Raw genomic sequence first — 16,062 nt, forward strand, 5'->3', positions numbered from 1 at the left:
ATATGATAATAGCTTTACCTGCATTAATTAATTTATTTACATATTTCTAATTTTGCGCGGGAAAAGTTCAATTTTAAAATTAAGAATGTATTAAGAGGTGAGCAAAAAATTACACTTAACAAAAAGATATGAAATCCGAACAAAAACAGTTTCACTGTTAAAAATTGCGCCAAGTGCACGTTCATAAAACTCATCTTAATAACATCTGCACTTTGCAAAAAAAATAAGACTCGTTACAATAATTTTCATTCTATACAAAAAAAAGTTAAATACAAAAAAATACCAAGAAACCGTCATAATGTTGAAAAAATTGAAAAAAATTTGTTGAAAATTTAAAAATGAAGAAAAAATTTTTTTATCGTACTTGGCCCGCGTCATTGAGTACCCCAAATTTTTTCGAACGAATTTCAACCCGAGAACAAACGATTTCGCTTGAATTTATGTAATGTAAATATGTATAATTATATATATATATATATATATATATATATATATATATATATATATATATATATATATATATATATATATATATATATATATATATATATATATATATATATATATATATATATATATATATATATATATATATATATATATATATATATATTATATCTTATCAGCTCTAATTAGATAATATTTGATTTCATACATTGTTATGTTTATAGATTCACATCAGTGAAGTATACTCAATGAATTAAAAACACTGCTTACTGGATTAATGTCAGTTCCAGTGAAAAAATGAGGTTTGGAAAATTTTTTTCAGATTTTTAGTGAAAATAACTGTCAATATGGTAGTCTGGTGAAGATATCTGAAATAGCACAAAATTTTTTAATTCAATTTTTTTCGGTTCCGTCATTAAGCTTTCTTGAAGAAACTTGATCATGCTTCGTTTAATTGTAATTAACACATTTTGATTGACAATCACACCGCATTTTCTCAATTTAGTCGGCCATACGTTTTATTTTTTAGTCAACTCAATTTTCGCAGTGATTCCACGACAGAGTCAACGTATGCAGGCGTATTCACTTGTAAGCAAATTGCATAACCGAACAGGAGAGGGCGTTTTATTGAAATCATAAACGATGTGCGGAGAATTTAAAAATTTCAAATAAAATACGTATGCCATGTTGATTTTACCTAACTTTTGTTAAACGTATTATAAAATAATATTTCATTAATTACATTTATGCATTTTATAGGTTGACTTACTTATAAATGTTGAAACATTAAAAGGATGTTCATGTATCCTGAAAAAATTTGGGGTACTCAATGACGCGCGCCAAGTACGATAAATAAATTTTTTCTTAATGTTTAAATTTTCAACAAATTTTTTTCAATTTTTTCAACATTATGACGGTTTCTTGGTATTTTTTTGTATTTAACTTTTTTTTGTATAGAATGAAAATTATTGTAACGAGTCTTATTTTTTTGCAAAGTGCAGATGTTATTAAGATGAGTTTCATGAACGTGGACTTGGCGCAATTTTTAGCAGTGAAACTGTTTTTCTTCGGATAGAGATTTACGGAATACCCATGAACTTTATTACAAATATTTTAATCCTGTAATTATGTCTAGCCGATTTCTAAAACCAAGTCTACCAAATTTCCCAACATCTGCCGAGCAATAACTATAAACATAAAAAAGATACAAAGCAATAATCTTGCAGTTTATAACAGCACCTTTGCGAAATTCTCAGATTGGGTTTTTCTCTGTAAAACATCACCTTAAAAATTATCTTAAATATAATTTATGGTGATGCTACTTGAATGACAGACATACAGCATAATTATTAACACAATAATGCTGTATGTTTTAAATTATTATAATACCTAAAAGTATTAACTAAAATTTTAACGAAGTAACTATATTGATAATGAGCATAAACTAAATGTATGACGTCATAAAGTTATTAGTAATTGAATGATTGCACATTAGGAATAAATAATTTACATTACTAATTAGCAATAATTAATATAATTTAAATTAATACTTGTGGAGTGGACGTGAGGACTGACCCCCACAATTTCAATTTGATAATTATTGGCGTGGACATTAAGTCCAAGAAATCAGTTATTTGAGTCAAAAATTGTCACAGTAAAAACTTAGTCAGAATTAGTTAATTAAACTTGTGTTAGTAATTTTGAACGTGATTGAGAATTTTATATTGTGATTTATTTAATTATCAAAAGTTAATCCAAGGTATTAAGATCTTTTGTTCTAAATAAGTATTGTTATATTCTTAAGACCATGACAATAGGTTACTGAGGAATTTTAATCCATCTAATATTTTAGTGGAATTAAAATTAACAATGTGAAATTGAGAATTGTAATAGTTCGTCAGAAATTGGTTGTAAATTGAAAATTGTCGTTTTATTAATTACTAATGATTGAATAATTTAATTTAACTTATTTAACTAAAATTAATTACATTCGATTTTGCTAAAATAAAATTTATAAAGTAAAAATTAATTAGAGTCAGTCAGTAGTGTTAGTGTGAGACAAGTGTGGGTTATGTGTGAGTTACAGAGTATCTAGGTCTATGTTTCGTCGCTGGGCTGTTACTGCTGTAGCTGGAGCGGGTTATGAGAGTGTGCTGCAGAACATGTAGGTCTATGTTTCGTCGCTGGACTGTTGTTCTGTAGTAAAGTGTGTATAAGCTGCAGGAGGGACCAGTCAGTCGGAGGAGATGGAAGTTGGCATCGGCGACGCCCCTCAGGCACCGCCCCTGCCCCGTACAAAGGCCCCGCCTACCCAAGTCGCAAAAGACCAGCCTCTCAGTCACCGCCTGGCAGCATTCGTAATCCATGCCCTATGTCAGATGCAGAATTGTCAAAATTGTCATCAAAAGTAATGGAAAGCAGGAAAATCCTCAACGAAACCGTGATTAATGTGGACAAGAAAGATGCTGGAAGAATTAAGGCAGCTACGGATCAGATTCTCAGTGCTTTTAGGACTGTGCATCAAGCATACAAAGTGCTTGTAGAACGTCTTGACGATTATGCAGATCTCCAGGAAGTACATATGAAAGGGTATGACCGTGAAACATCGAACAAAGCCCTTAAGGAAGAAATGGCAGTAATGGTACGCGAGGAAGTAGCGAAAGCAGTTAAGGATCAGCTCTCACAAGCTGCAGCACAACCGAAGCCGGATCCTCCGACGTTTGCGAGCCTGTGTCGTGAAACCAACAACCAAGAAACAACCCTCCTGTCAGCTGAAACGACCCAGAAGCCGCCAACAACCGAGTTTTCTATCTCGCCAATGATCGGCCATGCCGATAAATTTGCATCAGCCATGGAAGTGCGTGAAAAACTAAAGTCGGTGATTGTCCCGTGTCAATTTAATCTCCATGTCGTTCGATTAATTAACGTACCCAATCAGAAAACAGTTAGAGTTATCGCTGAATCTGTGGACCTAACAAAATTGTCGCGTTCTGAGAAGCTGAGAGATGCTGGGCTATGTGTTAGTGTCCGACCAAAAATGAGGCCAAGACTAGTAATTCGAAACGTCCCTACTGACATTCATCGCGAAGACATCGCGAAGACTATTATTGAACACAATATGTTAGAAGTAGACCCAAGTAAAGTGAAATTTGTGTACCGATATCCCGTACGTCCGAATCGAAAAGGTGTTAGTTGTGTTATCGAAACTACACGGAAAAAATGAAACACGACTGGTTACTGTGCTACACAAGAATAAGCAAAAAGTATATAGAAAAAATTCTTAGAACATTACTAGATCATGTTATAACAAGAATGAGTCGTTTTAACATATGACTGAGTATCTTTCAACACAGTAACCATTACTGTGTTGCACACTATATTGAAAACACGAGTGATTCTCATGTTCACAGTCGCTGTTAGCTTTTAGGACAATACAGATTCCCGTGAGCAGAAGAACCCTTACTATATAAAATAAGTATGAGTACTGCGCAAGCGTACGAACGAGTCATCTGTCAAACGTTTCTCAATCTCGTGCAGCACAATAACCATTCTTGTCCTAAATACGAATTGTCGCTGTGGATCACACGACTGGCTACAGCCAACTAAATAAATTGCCGCTTATTCTAACCTTAAAATCAAAGAAAGTTTTCTTATACATTTATTGTGTTGAGTGCATCAATTGTATTAAAGTTTCTGCATTTTTTCAATCAAAGTGAAAGGTAAGCGATTTATTGTTTATAAATATTCTTGCATTGAAGAAAGTCATTATATTTATTTTAAATAATTTTTTTTCCATCATTGTTTATACTTGAAAATTTTTTACATTGTGTTTTGTTAACCTGTCTACGTAACAAGTAAAAATATAATTGTAATTCATTAGTTTGTTATGCATAATTAAAATTATTATTATTTATTTTTTGAAGCTTTCAATATTTTGTCTTAAGTATGTATGACACTGGATCCTGAAATTTCCTTTCTCAGCGATTTAACTAATTCAAATCTTAAAATTATTTGCTCTAATTGTGAATGTTTTGTTAATAACGGCGCTTCAAATAATCAAACAGAAAGACAAGAGCTTGGATTGTTTTTAAAACAATCTTTCGATGGAATTTTAGCTTTGAGCACGTACTCGTCTCACAAAAAAATACCAGATGCTCTACTAAACAATGTTATTAAACTGATTGTTGATCGGGAAATACTTATTATAATAAAACGAAATCAAGTATCGTTGGAAACGCCGTTAAAAAAATTAGAGTAAGCTCAAGATACCAATTTTTCAAAATTTTAATTCTATTGTAATCTTAAATGACGTTACGTAAAAAAAAATCTTTATTTCTTTCATATTTCAATTGTAACCAGTGTAGTCATTTGCATGTTATCATTAAAACTAGCAAAAATATAAATTTTTCATGATTAAGTATTGCTTTGTTGCAGAGTGTCATCTACTATTCTCAAAAATTTGGCTACGGAACTTGCAAATCTATTTGGTGGAAGGTCTGAAATTTATTATTCATCCGGAATATTTGAAGGAGACACCAAAGTAAACTCGTCAGGGAAATTAATGCAAGCAGTTAATTACTCCCGTAAAAAGTTGATTGACGCAGGACTTTTAGTTCATAAATCCGATATAAAGAATATCGTGCCAAATTTTCCTGGTATGTTTGTTTATTTAATACGTTAAATAATGACATAATCGTAATTAAAATCTAATTTTAATATGTAGAAACCACAGAGGACAAATTAAATTTGCTAAAACAAGCTTGTGACGATTGGTCAATCGTTGAATCTCATTGGGCTGATACGCGATTGATAAGAAAACATTTAAAGCTTCAAAGGAAGGATCAAATTAATGTCTTCTTAGAATATCCTTGTCTGTCAGATAATCGAGCTACGAATTTGGTAAGTACTTTGACGATAATTGAAAATAAATTTTATACAACAAAAAACATTTTTTGTGTTCAGGTTGCAGCTGACTTCACTAGCGTTTATTCTAACGCAAAGGCCATTAATGACGTTTGGCCAAATCTTCGTAGTGTTTTCGAAAAATTTATTCAGTCAAAAAGTATAATCGACGAATTTTCCCAAATTCTTTTGAACGAATTGCCGAAGTCAGTAGAAGGTTTTTAATTCATTTCATTACTAAATTCACTTATACAATAAGATCAAAATTATTCAATAAAAGTATTCACAATTTCTTTATTTTTAGAAAACAAAGATCCGGTAATTTTAAATTTACTATCCGTTTCTTCCATATCTAAAACGAAACCAGCTAATTTAACAGCGAAGGTTCCAAAGAAGCGTAAGATAACTTCAAGTAACATTGAGAAAGACGATGAAAAAAAGAAACATTTCAGAGAGTCTTTTATTCTAACTGTCAATGTAAATATATATTTCAATTGTAGAAAAAACATTTTTTCTATATTATTTAATTACTGATAATTTATATTAATAATTATGTTATTTCCTTTCTAGAATTCTGAAAAAGTTGACGAGGAGATACAAACGAGAAACCAATACATTATCGATAACGGACAACAATTGTATCCGTACATGGTATTTGCCGGATCAGTAATATCACCTGAAAAATTTTATGTTGTTTACAATAAAATTAAGTACACTGTGACATCTGCTATCGAAGCGCTTGATCTGACAACTAAAATCTTTTGTACCAGTACTTACTCGTTTCCGAAAAATAACCATGTGTGGTATATTATCCTAAAAGTTATTTACCAGATATCTCCCCAAGTTCCGAAGTCGACTATTAAACTGAATAACGCTTTTTCTTTTTTTGAAGAGCAGTTGGCATTAAAATTCGATTAAAGCACAATAATTATGAATCCTCTAAGTTTTTCTAACGAAATAACTAAAGAAGCTGCTCTCTTCGTTGCAAAATTTTATGACTGTACAGATTTACCTCGGACACGTGTCCATGAAATTACAAATAGTGTTACAATATTATTGCAAAATAAATCTATTACTGCTTTATTTGACCAATTATTCGATAGAATGCTTCATCTCGGTGAAACAACAGATGCTGTCTCAGTTTATAAAAAAATGATTAGTAAAATTCAGAATCCATTTGAACAATTAAAAACAGATAATCAGTGTATGAATTACTTTGAAGAACATAAAACTTATTTACCCCCAATTCAAATTAAAGTAGGTGAGAAAAAGTTTTTTAAGATAATTAATGGTGAAAAAGTTCCTACAACTAAAGATGTAACGGCACAAATTATTTTACTTCGAGATGCCCTGAAAAAATTCTTTGAATTACCTGATATTTTCGATGAAACAATGTCTTATATCCAATACTTAGAATCACAAAAAATTTTAAAAACTAATGTTATCCAAGGATTATTCTGGCAAAAGAAAAAATTAGAATTCGGTACTAAAGTTGTGTTACCCTTATTTTTTTATCAAGATGACTTTGAAACTAACAACGCTTTAGGAAGTCATCGAGGATTAGGAAAGATGGGTACAGTATATATAAATATACCTTGCTTACCTCCACGTATACAATCAAAAATTGATAATATATTTCTTTTATCGCTGTACAAGGCAGATGATCTAAAACATGTAACTTTGAATGCTATGCTATCTTCTGCAGTTTCTGAATTAACTTTTTTGGAGAGTACTGGTATAAATATATCAACACCAAGAGGTCCTCAACAAATTTATTTCGCCTTCGCCGGTGTTATTGGGGATAACCTAGCGGTGCATTCTATTCTTGGTTTTACCGGAAGTTTTAATTCTAAACATCCATGCAGATTTTGCTCAATCGATCGCAACGATATTAATTCAATGTTCCATGAATCAGACTGTTTAATACGGACAAACGAAAGCTACGATAAAGATTTAAAAATTAATAATGTAAATGTCACAGGTGTTTGTGGGCCTTCAATACTACATGATATAAAGTCAGCACAAACAATTGAACTTTTAACTGTAGATGTCATGCACGATATTTTAGAAGGTATTGCAGAATATGATTTGGGTTTAATAATTAATTATTTTATAACAGAAGCAAAATTGTTTACACTAGATACACTTAACGACAGAATTATGAGTTTGTTTTATGGTGCCGATGAAATTCGTAATAAGCCGGGAAAAATAAAGAATACTCAAATCAGTAATAAATACGTAAAAATGTCAGCAGGTGAGTAGCTTTGCTTTATTCGAAACATCGGTATTTCAATCGGAGACCTGATACCAGAGGATAATCTTTATTGGAAATTGTGTATAATGTTAAAAGAAATCGTGGACGTAGTAACATCAACCGTGATTCACGATGGCTTGTGCGATTATTTAGAATTGCTAATAAGTGAATACTTACAATTACTAACAACCTTATTTCCAGGTTGCTTAAAACCAAAGCATCATTTTTTGACCCACTATTCTCGGATTATGCGAATGAAAGGACCAGCATGGCATATGAATATAATGAGAAATGAGAGTATGAACAGAAATATAGAAATGACAGCCGTTGCTTCTTTAACTAGAAAAAATATAAGTAAAACTCTTGCAATTAAACACCAGTTGCATTTGAATTATAGGTTCTTGTTAAATAATTCGCCGAATAAGAGTTTGTATGATGTTGGGCCATCTCATAAGCAAAAAATAAGTAGCATTCCACAAGTTTACTTATTTTTGCAGTTTTTATCAGACGATATCAAAGATGAAGTGTTAATACATGAGCATATTAAATTTAAAGGTGAAGTGATTCAAAAAGGAGTTATTTTGATGATTCCTTCTGAAATGAATCCTGAATTCTATATAACTCGGACTTCTGGTGTGGCGCTCGTGACAATAACACGCTCCTGTATGTGTCTCATAAATTACACAAAAATTACACTGATCAGAAATAATATAAAATAAAAACTACATGAAATAGTTAATATAAATAAAGTACTCAACAGTTTAAAATTTTAAAATAAGTGCACGAATGCCTAAAACTGTGGAAAATATCAAAAAGAACAGTAAGTGAAAATTAGAGGTTAGCCGTAAAAGAATAAAATGCCGCCAAAAGGCAGAGGTGCTAGTGCCACGGGTGGCAGTGGCACTAGACCAAGTGCTACTAGCATTGGTAAGTACTTAAACAGCCAAGACCCGCCAGCTCAATTTGACTTTGGCGCTTTAATCCAAAAGCTGGACAGCTTGACAAATGAAGTAAAGGACATTAAGCAGCAAAGTGTTAGCACGAGAGAAATTCTGGAGGAGGTGCGTGAAATTAAAAAAGATATGAAGCAGATGAAGAAGGATTGGGAAGAGGAAAAACAGCAGCTGCAGTTTGAAATTAAACTATTGAAAGACAAAGAGGAAAGAAGAGAAAAAAATGAAAAAAGAAAAAACTTGATTATTAGAGGAAAGGATGTAGGAAACACACCGGAGCAAATCCAAAACTTCTTACAGGAGAGCTTGGGAGTAAACGAAGAGGTCAAGGAAGTCCGAAAAGTAAACGGTAGACAAAAGCAAGAGATGTGTGTAGTGAAAATGAAGACAGTAGAAGGAAAAATTAATATATTAAAAGTGAAAGGTGAGAAGCTCAAAGGGACAGACGTGTCAATCACAGGGGACTCGACCTATAACGAAAGAGCTATGCAAAGGCACCTTAAAGAAGCAGCAAACAAAATGAGAGAAGAAGGCAAGGTGGTGGTAATAAAGCACCTAAGGATAGAGAGCGAGGGAAAGGGATATAAATTAGGGTGATTCAAAAAAAAAGAATATTTTTTTTTTCGTTTGGTACTCTGAAAAATAGGTTCCTAGACACCTCTAAGAAAGCCTCTCCAAGCATGAGTTCTTAATTGTAACGGGAAGGTCCTCCTTCTTACAGTTTTCTATTTTTTCTTATTATCAGATAGAAAAATTTATATCTCGCTTCCAACTACTTGAAAAAATATCTTGTTCCTTAGATTTTGTAGGAAATTGAATGCTCTACAAAAAGGTCTCTTACGATTTTTTCGTAAACCCAACCGTTTAAAAGATATTAACGGTTAAACTTTGATTATTTTTGGGAAAATTTTTTATTTCTTATGAATTTTATAACTCAATGAAAAAAATCATTATGAATGATGACACTCATAGTTTTGTAGGAAATTTACTGCTCTATAAAAATGGTCTCTTATGATTTTTCGATCAAGTTGAGCGTTTACGAGATATTCATCGTCAAACATCAATGCATATCAATTTTTCTAGTTTTTGATCAATAATTCGAAAAATTTCAATTTATTCTGTGAGTTTCAAGGAAATTTAGACAAATTTGAGTTTTTATTATAAAAGCAACTCCTATAGATGTTTTCTGTTCAAAAATTCATTTGAAAGTTTTTATTCTAATAATATTTTTTTAAATTTTATCTTTAATAATTTAAAATCTTAATCGCGTTGTCATTTATTATTATGAAATTTGTTCAGTGCGTATTTTTAAATTGTTTTTCACAAAATATACATAAAATTTTCGTTCGAGGGGATTTGTGTTTTGAATTCCATTTCTTCTTCTGTTTGTCTTCTGAAACTAACGCCATCTATGTTTTTTACTCTCAACTATCTTCAGTATCTACCCATTTAATACCGTATTTTCAGTGTTCCTAAAACTGATCATCTTGAATACGTAATAAAATAATTCATTTTAAATAAGTCTTATAATCATCACATAAATTTATTTATCATCAATTAACCTACAATGAATAAAGAAATACGTTTTATCGGAATACCTCTACAAAGAATTTCGGAACGTAAGTTACCAAAAGTGAAAGAGGTTATGCGTGTGTTTTTCTACCAACTTAAAATTTTAAAGTATTCAATCAAACAAAGTGCTAAAAATTCAGTTGACCAAGTTATTGAACTGTGGAGAAAAAATCAGATTCCAACTAGTGGAGCTCCTAATGCAGTCAAAAATTTCTTCGCTATCACAGTCAATGGTTAAAATTACAAAAAAATTTCGATAAAAAGAATTCAGCGCAAAACCAAAAGGAAATGAAATTTCAGACTGATCTTGAACAATTATTCGACATTGTGAGCGAAAAATCCTTAAAAGTGCTTGATGATAATATTAGAAAGTTGTATTTGGATCAAAAATTCGGTACCCATAAAGAGATTCTTTCTAATAATGTACCTGTATCAAACTTAACCACAACTATGATGGGAATAGATGAGAGTAGTAAGTATCTGAGATATTTAATTATTATAAAGTCAGGTAGTAGTGTAACTTTTCATAGATGACTAGATGACATTTGACTAGACAATTTTTGGAGTCCTTTCTTAATTATTTGTCATCAAAATGAATAAATTCTATACATTTTCTTCGTTTAATTTATAAAACAGATCTTATTCCAGACTTAGATCAACCGTCTACCAGTCATGCGATTGTTCCAAGTGAAAAATCAGAGTCGTTCTCTACGTATACATTAAGTGGAGTTACAAATTTTGGATCTGATTCAGAGTATGAACCTCCAATTCCGACAAAACGAGCAAAACTTGATGTCTTAACTCCTGAAGTCATTTTTGGACTCGACCGAGCTAATGTCAGCAGTAGAAATGCGATGTTTATTATTGCTCCGGTTTTACTAGCAGTAGGTATTAAAATTGAAGATACAACGCTCAGTTATAGTTCAATTCAACGAGCTCGTATGCTTCAAAGAGAAGACATTGCTAAAGGACTTAATGACAACTTTAAGACACACGATAAATACGTTGTGCATTGGGACGGAAAAATGCTGAATGACCTTGTTGGATCAAAATCTGTGGAATGGCTACCAGTTATTTTAACTGCATTTGGTACCGAACAATTACTTGGGGTTCCAAAAATGAATTCTGGGACGGCAGACAATCAAACATCAGCCATTTTATCGACATTGAGTGAATGGGGTATTACTAATTATGTTAAGGCGATGTGTTTTGACACGACGGCAGTTAATACAGGTAACTTATCAATGATAATTTAATCTAAAAAATATTTAATTATTAACGTTCTAGTTTAATTTTTATTGCTTACTGAATTTCACTTTTGAAATTATTGAGAATTATTTACTCATTTGGATTTTAAATATAATCTACAATTTGTTGAAAATATTAAATTTAACGATAGTTATCTATTTTCTTTATACAGGAATTTATAACGGTACATGTAAGGCAATTGAAAAGACTTTGGGAAGAGAGTTAATGTGGTTACCATGTCGTCACCACATTTTTGAGATCATATTGAGAAGTGCATTTGAAGTATATTGGCCTGTGTCATCTGGGCCAAACGTACCAATGTTCGGAAGATTTAAAAAATCATGGGATGAAATAAATAAAACTAATTATAAATCTGGAATTGAAGATACTGTTGTTGCTGATATCATTTTGGATAAAAAAAATGAAATATCTAGTTTAATTGCACAATCCTTACAGGTATGATTTAACTGCGATTTTAAGAAAAAAAATTTTCTTGTTTCTGACAAATTTTTAATTGTTTTTGATAGTTACTACAACCCCGAGATTGTCGTTGATTTTCCTTGGAGAAATGCCTCAAGAAGAAATTTTTTCAAACGTCCTGGTGCAATTCATCATGCTAGGTGGATGGCGAAGCAATTTACAGTTTAAAAATGTTTCTATTCAGAAATGAATTTAAACTTTCTAATAAAGAATTGGACGGTCTTCGGCAAATTTGTATATTTATAGTTACACTGTATTTAAAAGCTTGGTTTTCATCAACTTCTGCAACAACTGCTGCTAATCATGACTTGCAGTTTTTGAAAAATTTATTCGAGTACAAAAATATCAATTCATTGATTTCTTCAGCAACTTGTGAAAAAATGATTTTGCATTTATGGTATTTAAGTGATGAACTTGCCATTTTATCATTATTTGACGATACCGTTTCATTGGAAGTAAAAAAATATTGTTGGAGCTGTTAATACTCGTAACGGTACAGATTTTAAAGCTAAAAATTTATAATTGATAAAAACGATTTGAATTCATTAACGCAAAAAGTCTGAGTGACTTTGTTTCTAAAAAGTCTTTAAATCTCTTTAAAATCTTTGATTTACCATATGACTTCCTTGATAAAGATATTGAATCGTGGCCTACTAATGACAGTTACATTGAAAATAAAGAATACTTTAACCAATTGAAAGTTGTTAATGATTCAGCAGAACGAGCTGTTGCATTAGTTAGTGAGTATAATCAATGCTTGACAAAAATGAAGAGCAATTACAATACTTATTGCAAATTATCAAAGAACATCGAAAAAACTACCCAAACTGCAATAGAGGAAATTATTTACAGTAAAAGTGTACCGTTATGTTGAAAATATTGAAAATTATATGGCAGTTGATAATTAAATAAATAAATTCTTCGATAAAAAAAGTGAAACACATGTGAAACACACTAAATTGAATTATATATTTAAAAAAATGCACTAATTTTTTGTTTTAATGTAATCAAACATGTCCAAGACTAAAAAAACTAATTAAAAAAATAGTTCATAACATATTTCTATTCATAGAAACTCAAATTTGTCTAAATTTCCTTGAAACTCACAGAATAAATTGCAATTTTTCGAATTATTGATCAAAAACTAGAAAAATTGATATGCATTGATGTTTGACGATGAATATCTCGTAAACGCTCAACTTGATCGAAAAATCATAAGAGACCATTTTTATAGAGCAGTAAATTTCCTACAAAACTGTTAGTTTCATCATTCATAATGATTTTTTTTCATTGAGTTATAAAATTCATAAGAAATAAAAAATTTTCCCAAAAATAATCAAACTTTAACCGTTAATATCTTTTAAACGGTTGGGTTTACGAAAAAAAAATCGTAAGAGACCTTTTTGTAGAGCATTCAATTTCCTACAAAATCTAAGGAACAAGATATTTTTTCAAGTAGTTGGAAGCGAGATATAAATTTTTCTATCTGATAAGAAAAAATAGAAAACTGCAAGAAGGAGGACCTTCCCGTTACAATTAAGAACTCATGCTTGGAGAGGCTTTCTTAGAGGTGTCTAGGAACCTATTTTTCAGAGTACCAAACGAAAAAAAAAATATTCTTTTTTTTTGAATCACCTTAATATAAATGGAGCTCGAGTAATGACTGCGTAGAAGAGATAAAGAGAAAAACCTACCCACGGCACTCACAAGACTTCCAGATGTTGAGCCCTCGGACTCAATACTAGCACAACTCAACAACAAACTCAGTGGATTCCCAGGTCTCTCAGATAATACTTGCCAGCGCAGAAAACAAGGAAAGTAATGCAAACAATTTAAAAATAATTTTTTGGAACATTCGAGGTATTAAAAATATTTATGACTTAACTTTCGCAGATAAACAAATATTAAAGAAAAACTGTGCAATACTAGCTTTATCGGAAACTTGGCAATTAACAGCTTACCATCCACCTCAGTTCATCAGCATGATACAGATCTGCCACCCAGCTACCAAAATTCACGCAGTAGGAAGAGCATCAGGAGGTCTGGAACTTTATTATGACCCCAACACAGTCCAGCAAGTAGAAACCATTAGTATGAGTGAAATTTGGATCTGCGTCAAATGCTTACTCAATAATATAAACGTAATTGTCGTAAGTGTTTACATAAGAGACAATTACCCCGAAGAAAGAATTAAAATTCTGCAGGACCTAATCCAAGAGATAGTTAATAACGATCCAGCAGTGCCAATCATTATTGGAGGAGATTTTAATGGTAGAATAGGAGAACTAAATCAATTTAGTGAGTTAACGTTGCAGGGATTCCTGCTTTCAGAAACTAGATACAGTAAAGACTTGAAAATAAACAGAACTGGTAGAAAGCTGTTGGATGCCATGGAACCACTAGGACTAACCGTTTTAAAAGGTAGATCAACCTCAGATAAATGCGGCGAACTCACATACTACGGGCACTCGGGAACATCAACAATCGATTATGCTTGGGTAAATCTGGAAGGTATACAGCTCATCAAGGACTTCAAAATTATAAACGTAGGACACTCTGATTACCTACCAATACAAGTGACACTTCAGGTACTGGATGAACCTCAAGAGATTGAGACACAAAGCAAAAGAAAACATATATTAAATGGCTGCCGGATTTAAAGGAAGACTATCAAGTTGAAGTTACAAGAGCGCTAGAAGGTCAGGAAAAGGATGTTGTAGAAGCAATTAAAGAAGCGGCCCTAAAGCTGAAAATGGAAAGAAAGGTAATAGCACAAAACACAAAAGATAAGCCTTGGTATGATAGCATGTGTCGAGAGCATAGAAAAAAATTAAACAAACTGTATAGACTATGTTGTAAAAATAACAATGAGCAACCGAGAAGAAACTATATTGAATGTCGCAAGCAATATATGAAATTAATAAAAGAAACCAAAGCAAGATACTTTGAGCAGGCCCGAAATTTGATTGAGTCGGCTAAATCACCGCAGGACTTCTGGAAGGCTATAGCCAAACATAGGAAGAAGGTAAGAAAATCCAATCCTATTGACGCGGAGGCATGGCTAAGCTACTACAACTCCCTACTAACACCGCCAGACACAGAAGAGCTCAAATTCAGAGACGCACGCCATCCTGTGCTTGACGAAAGCTTTACAATCCAAGAGATCAAAAATGTCATCAAGGCTTTAAAGAATGGGAAAGCACCAGGGCCTGACGGCATCACGAATGAATTTTTTAAAAATTTCCCAGAAGAAGAGCTTTTCTATATAACGAGGAGTATTAATAAAGCTTTTGAGACAGGAAAAATCCCAGAAAACTGGGCAGTCGCTAATACGATGGTACTGCACAAGAAAGGTGACATGCTAAATCCTGAAAACTATCGCCCCATAGCACTTTTAAACTCGATAACAAAAATATTTACAACGGCGTTAGCGAAGAGGCTAAGTAACTTTCTGGAAAAAGAGGAGATGCTACCGGAATGCCAAGCAGGTTTCAGGCCGAAAAGATCATGTGACGACCAGACTTTTGTGGTAGCCACGAAAATCGCAGAAACCTTAGGTAAAGCAAAAAAAAGACTCTTTATTACATTCGTGGATTTCAAAAAAGCCTTTGATTCGGTGGGCCATAATAAACTGTGGCTAAAACTTTCCAAATGGGTGTCAGCGTGCAATATATTAATGTTCTACAAGACCTATATGCAAAAGCCTGCACAAGAATAGTGCTAGAAAACAATGAAGTTACAAGTCCAATCAATTTAACAAGAGGAGTCTTCCAAGAAGATCCCCTGAGAGCACTATTATTTATCATAATGATGGCTGATATGGAAGAATTTTTTATTCAACATGGCCAAATAAATATAACAAAGAAAATGGCATTGGCGATGTACGCAGATGACGTGGCTTTCATCACTGAAGATATTGTCGAAATGCAGTACTTTATGGATACTCTCAAAAAATATGCCGACACAAATAAGCTTACAGTCAATGTAGAGAAAACAAAACTGCTGGTCGTGCAAAGAAAAGGAAGAACGCCAAAAATTAGGCCACTAAGATACGATAACAAGATTGTTGAGAGTCAAAAGTTTTAATTACCTAGGAGTCACTTTCACTAGCTCTGGAAGCTTCAAGATGGCAGTAGAAGAAAGCATTACCAAAGGTAGGATGGCACTGGCTGCAGCTCACAATCTGATGGTTAGTGCAAAGATATG

General features: G+C 32.3%; 3 protein-coding genes across 3 annotated transcripts; all 3 read left to right on the plus strand.

Moving 5' to 3' along the window:
* The first annotated feature begins 4,138 nt into the window (after positions 1 to 4,138).
* LOC141526584 (uncharacterized) lies at positions 4,139 to 6,362 on the plus strand. Its single transcript, XM_074241620.1, has 6 exons — positions 4,139 to 4,166; positions 4,882 to 5,102; positions 5,171 to 5,346; positions 5,410 to 5,566; positions 5,654 to 5,826; positions 5,920 to 6,362. The coding sequence occupies exons 2-6, from the start codon at positions 5,009 to 5,011 to the stop codon at positions 6,265 to 6,267; spliced, it is 948 nt and encodes a 315-aa protein (XP_074097721.1). The 5' UTR covers positions 4,139 to 4,166; positions 4,882 to 5,008; the 3' UTR covers positions 6,268 to 6,362.
* Positions 6,363 to 6,453: 91 nt separating this feature from the next.
* Positions 6,454 to 8,368, plus strand: LOC141526555 (uncharacterized). The gene is made up of 4 exons (XM_074241588.1): positions 6,454 to 7,420; positions 7,469 to 7,603; positions 7,805 to 8,266; positions 8,364 to 8,368. The coding sequence occupies exons 1-4, from the start codon at positions 6,454 to 6,456 to the stop codon at positions 8,366 to 8,368; spliced, it is 1,569 nt and encodes a 522-aa protein (XP_074097689.1).
* Positions 8,369 to 9,863: 1,495 nt separating this feature from the next.
* Positions 9,864 to 12,005, plus strand: LOC141526566 (uncharacterized). The gene is made up of 4 exons (XM_074241598.1): positions 9,864 to 10,600; positions 10,765 to 11,361; positions 11,549 to 11,832; positions 11,904 to 12,005. Exons 1-4 carry the CDS (start codon positions 10,417 to 10,419, stop codon positions 11,928 to 11,930), a joined length of 1,092 nt encoding a protein of 363 aa, XP_074097699.1. The 5' UTR covers positions 9,864 to 10,416; the 3' UTR covers positions 11,931 to 12,005.
* The last annotated feature ends 4,057 nt before the right edge of the window (positions 12,006 to 16,062 follow it).

The sequence above is a fragment of the Cotesia typhae genome, unplaced genomic scaffold (assembly GCF_013202065.1).
Source record: "Cotesia typhae breed Kobodo isofemale line unplaced genomic scaffold, CoteBio_Ctyphae contig_35, whole genome shotgun sequence".
Classification (NCBI taxonomy): Eukaryota; Metazoa; Arthropoda; class Insecta; order Hymenoptera; family Braconidae; genus Cotesia; species Cotesia typhae.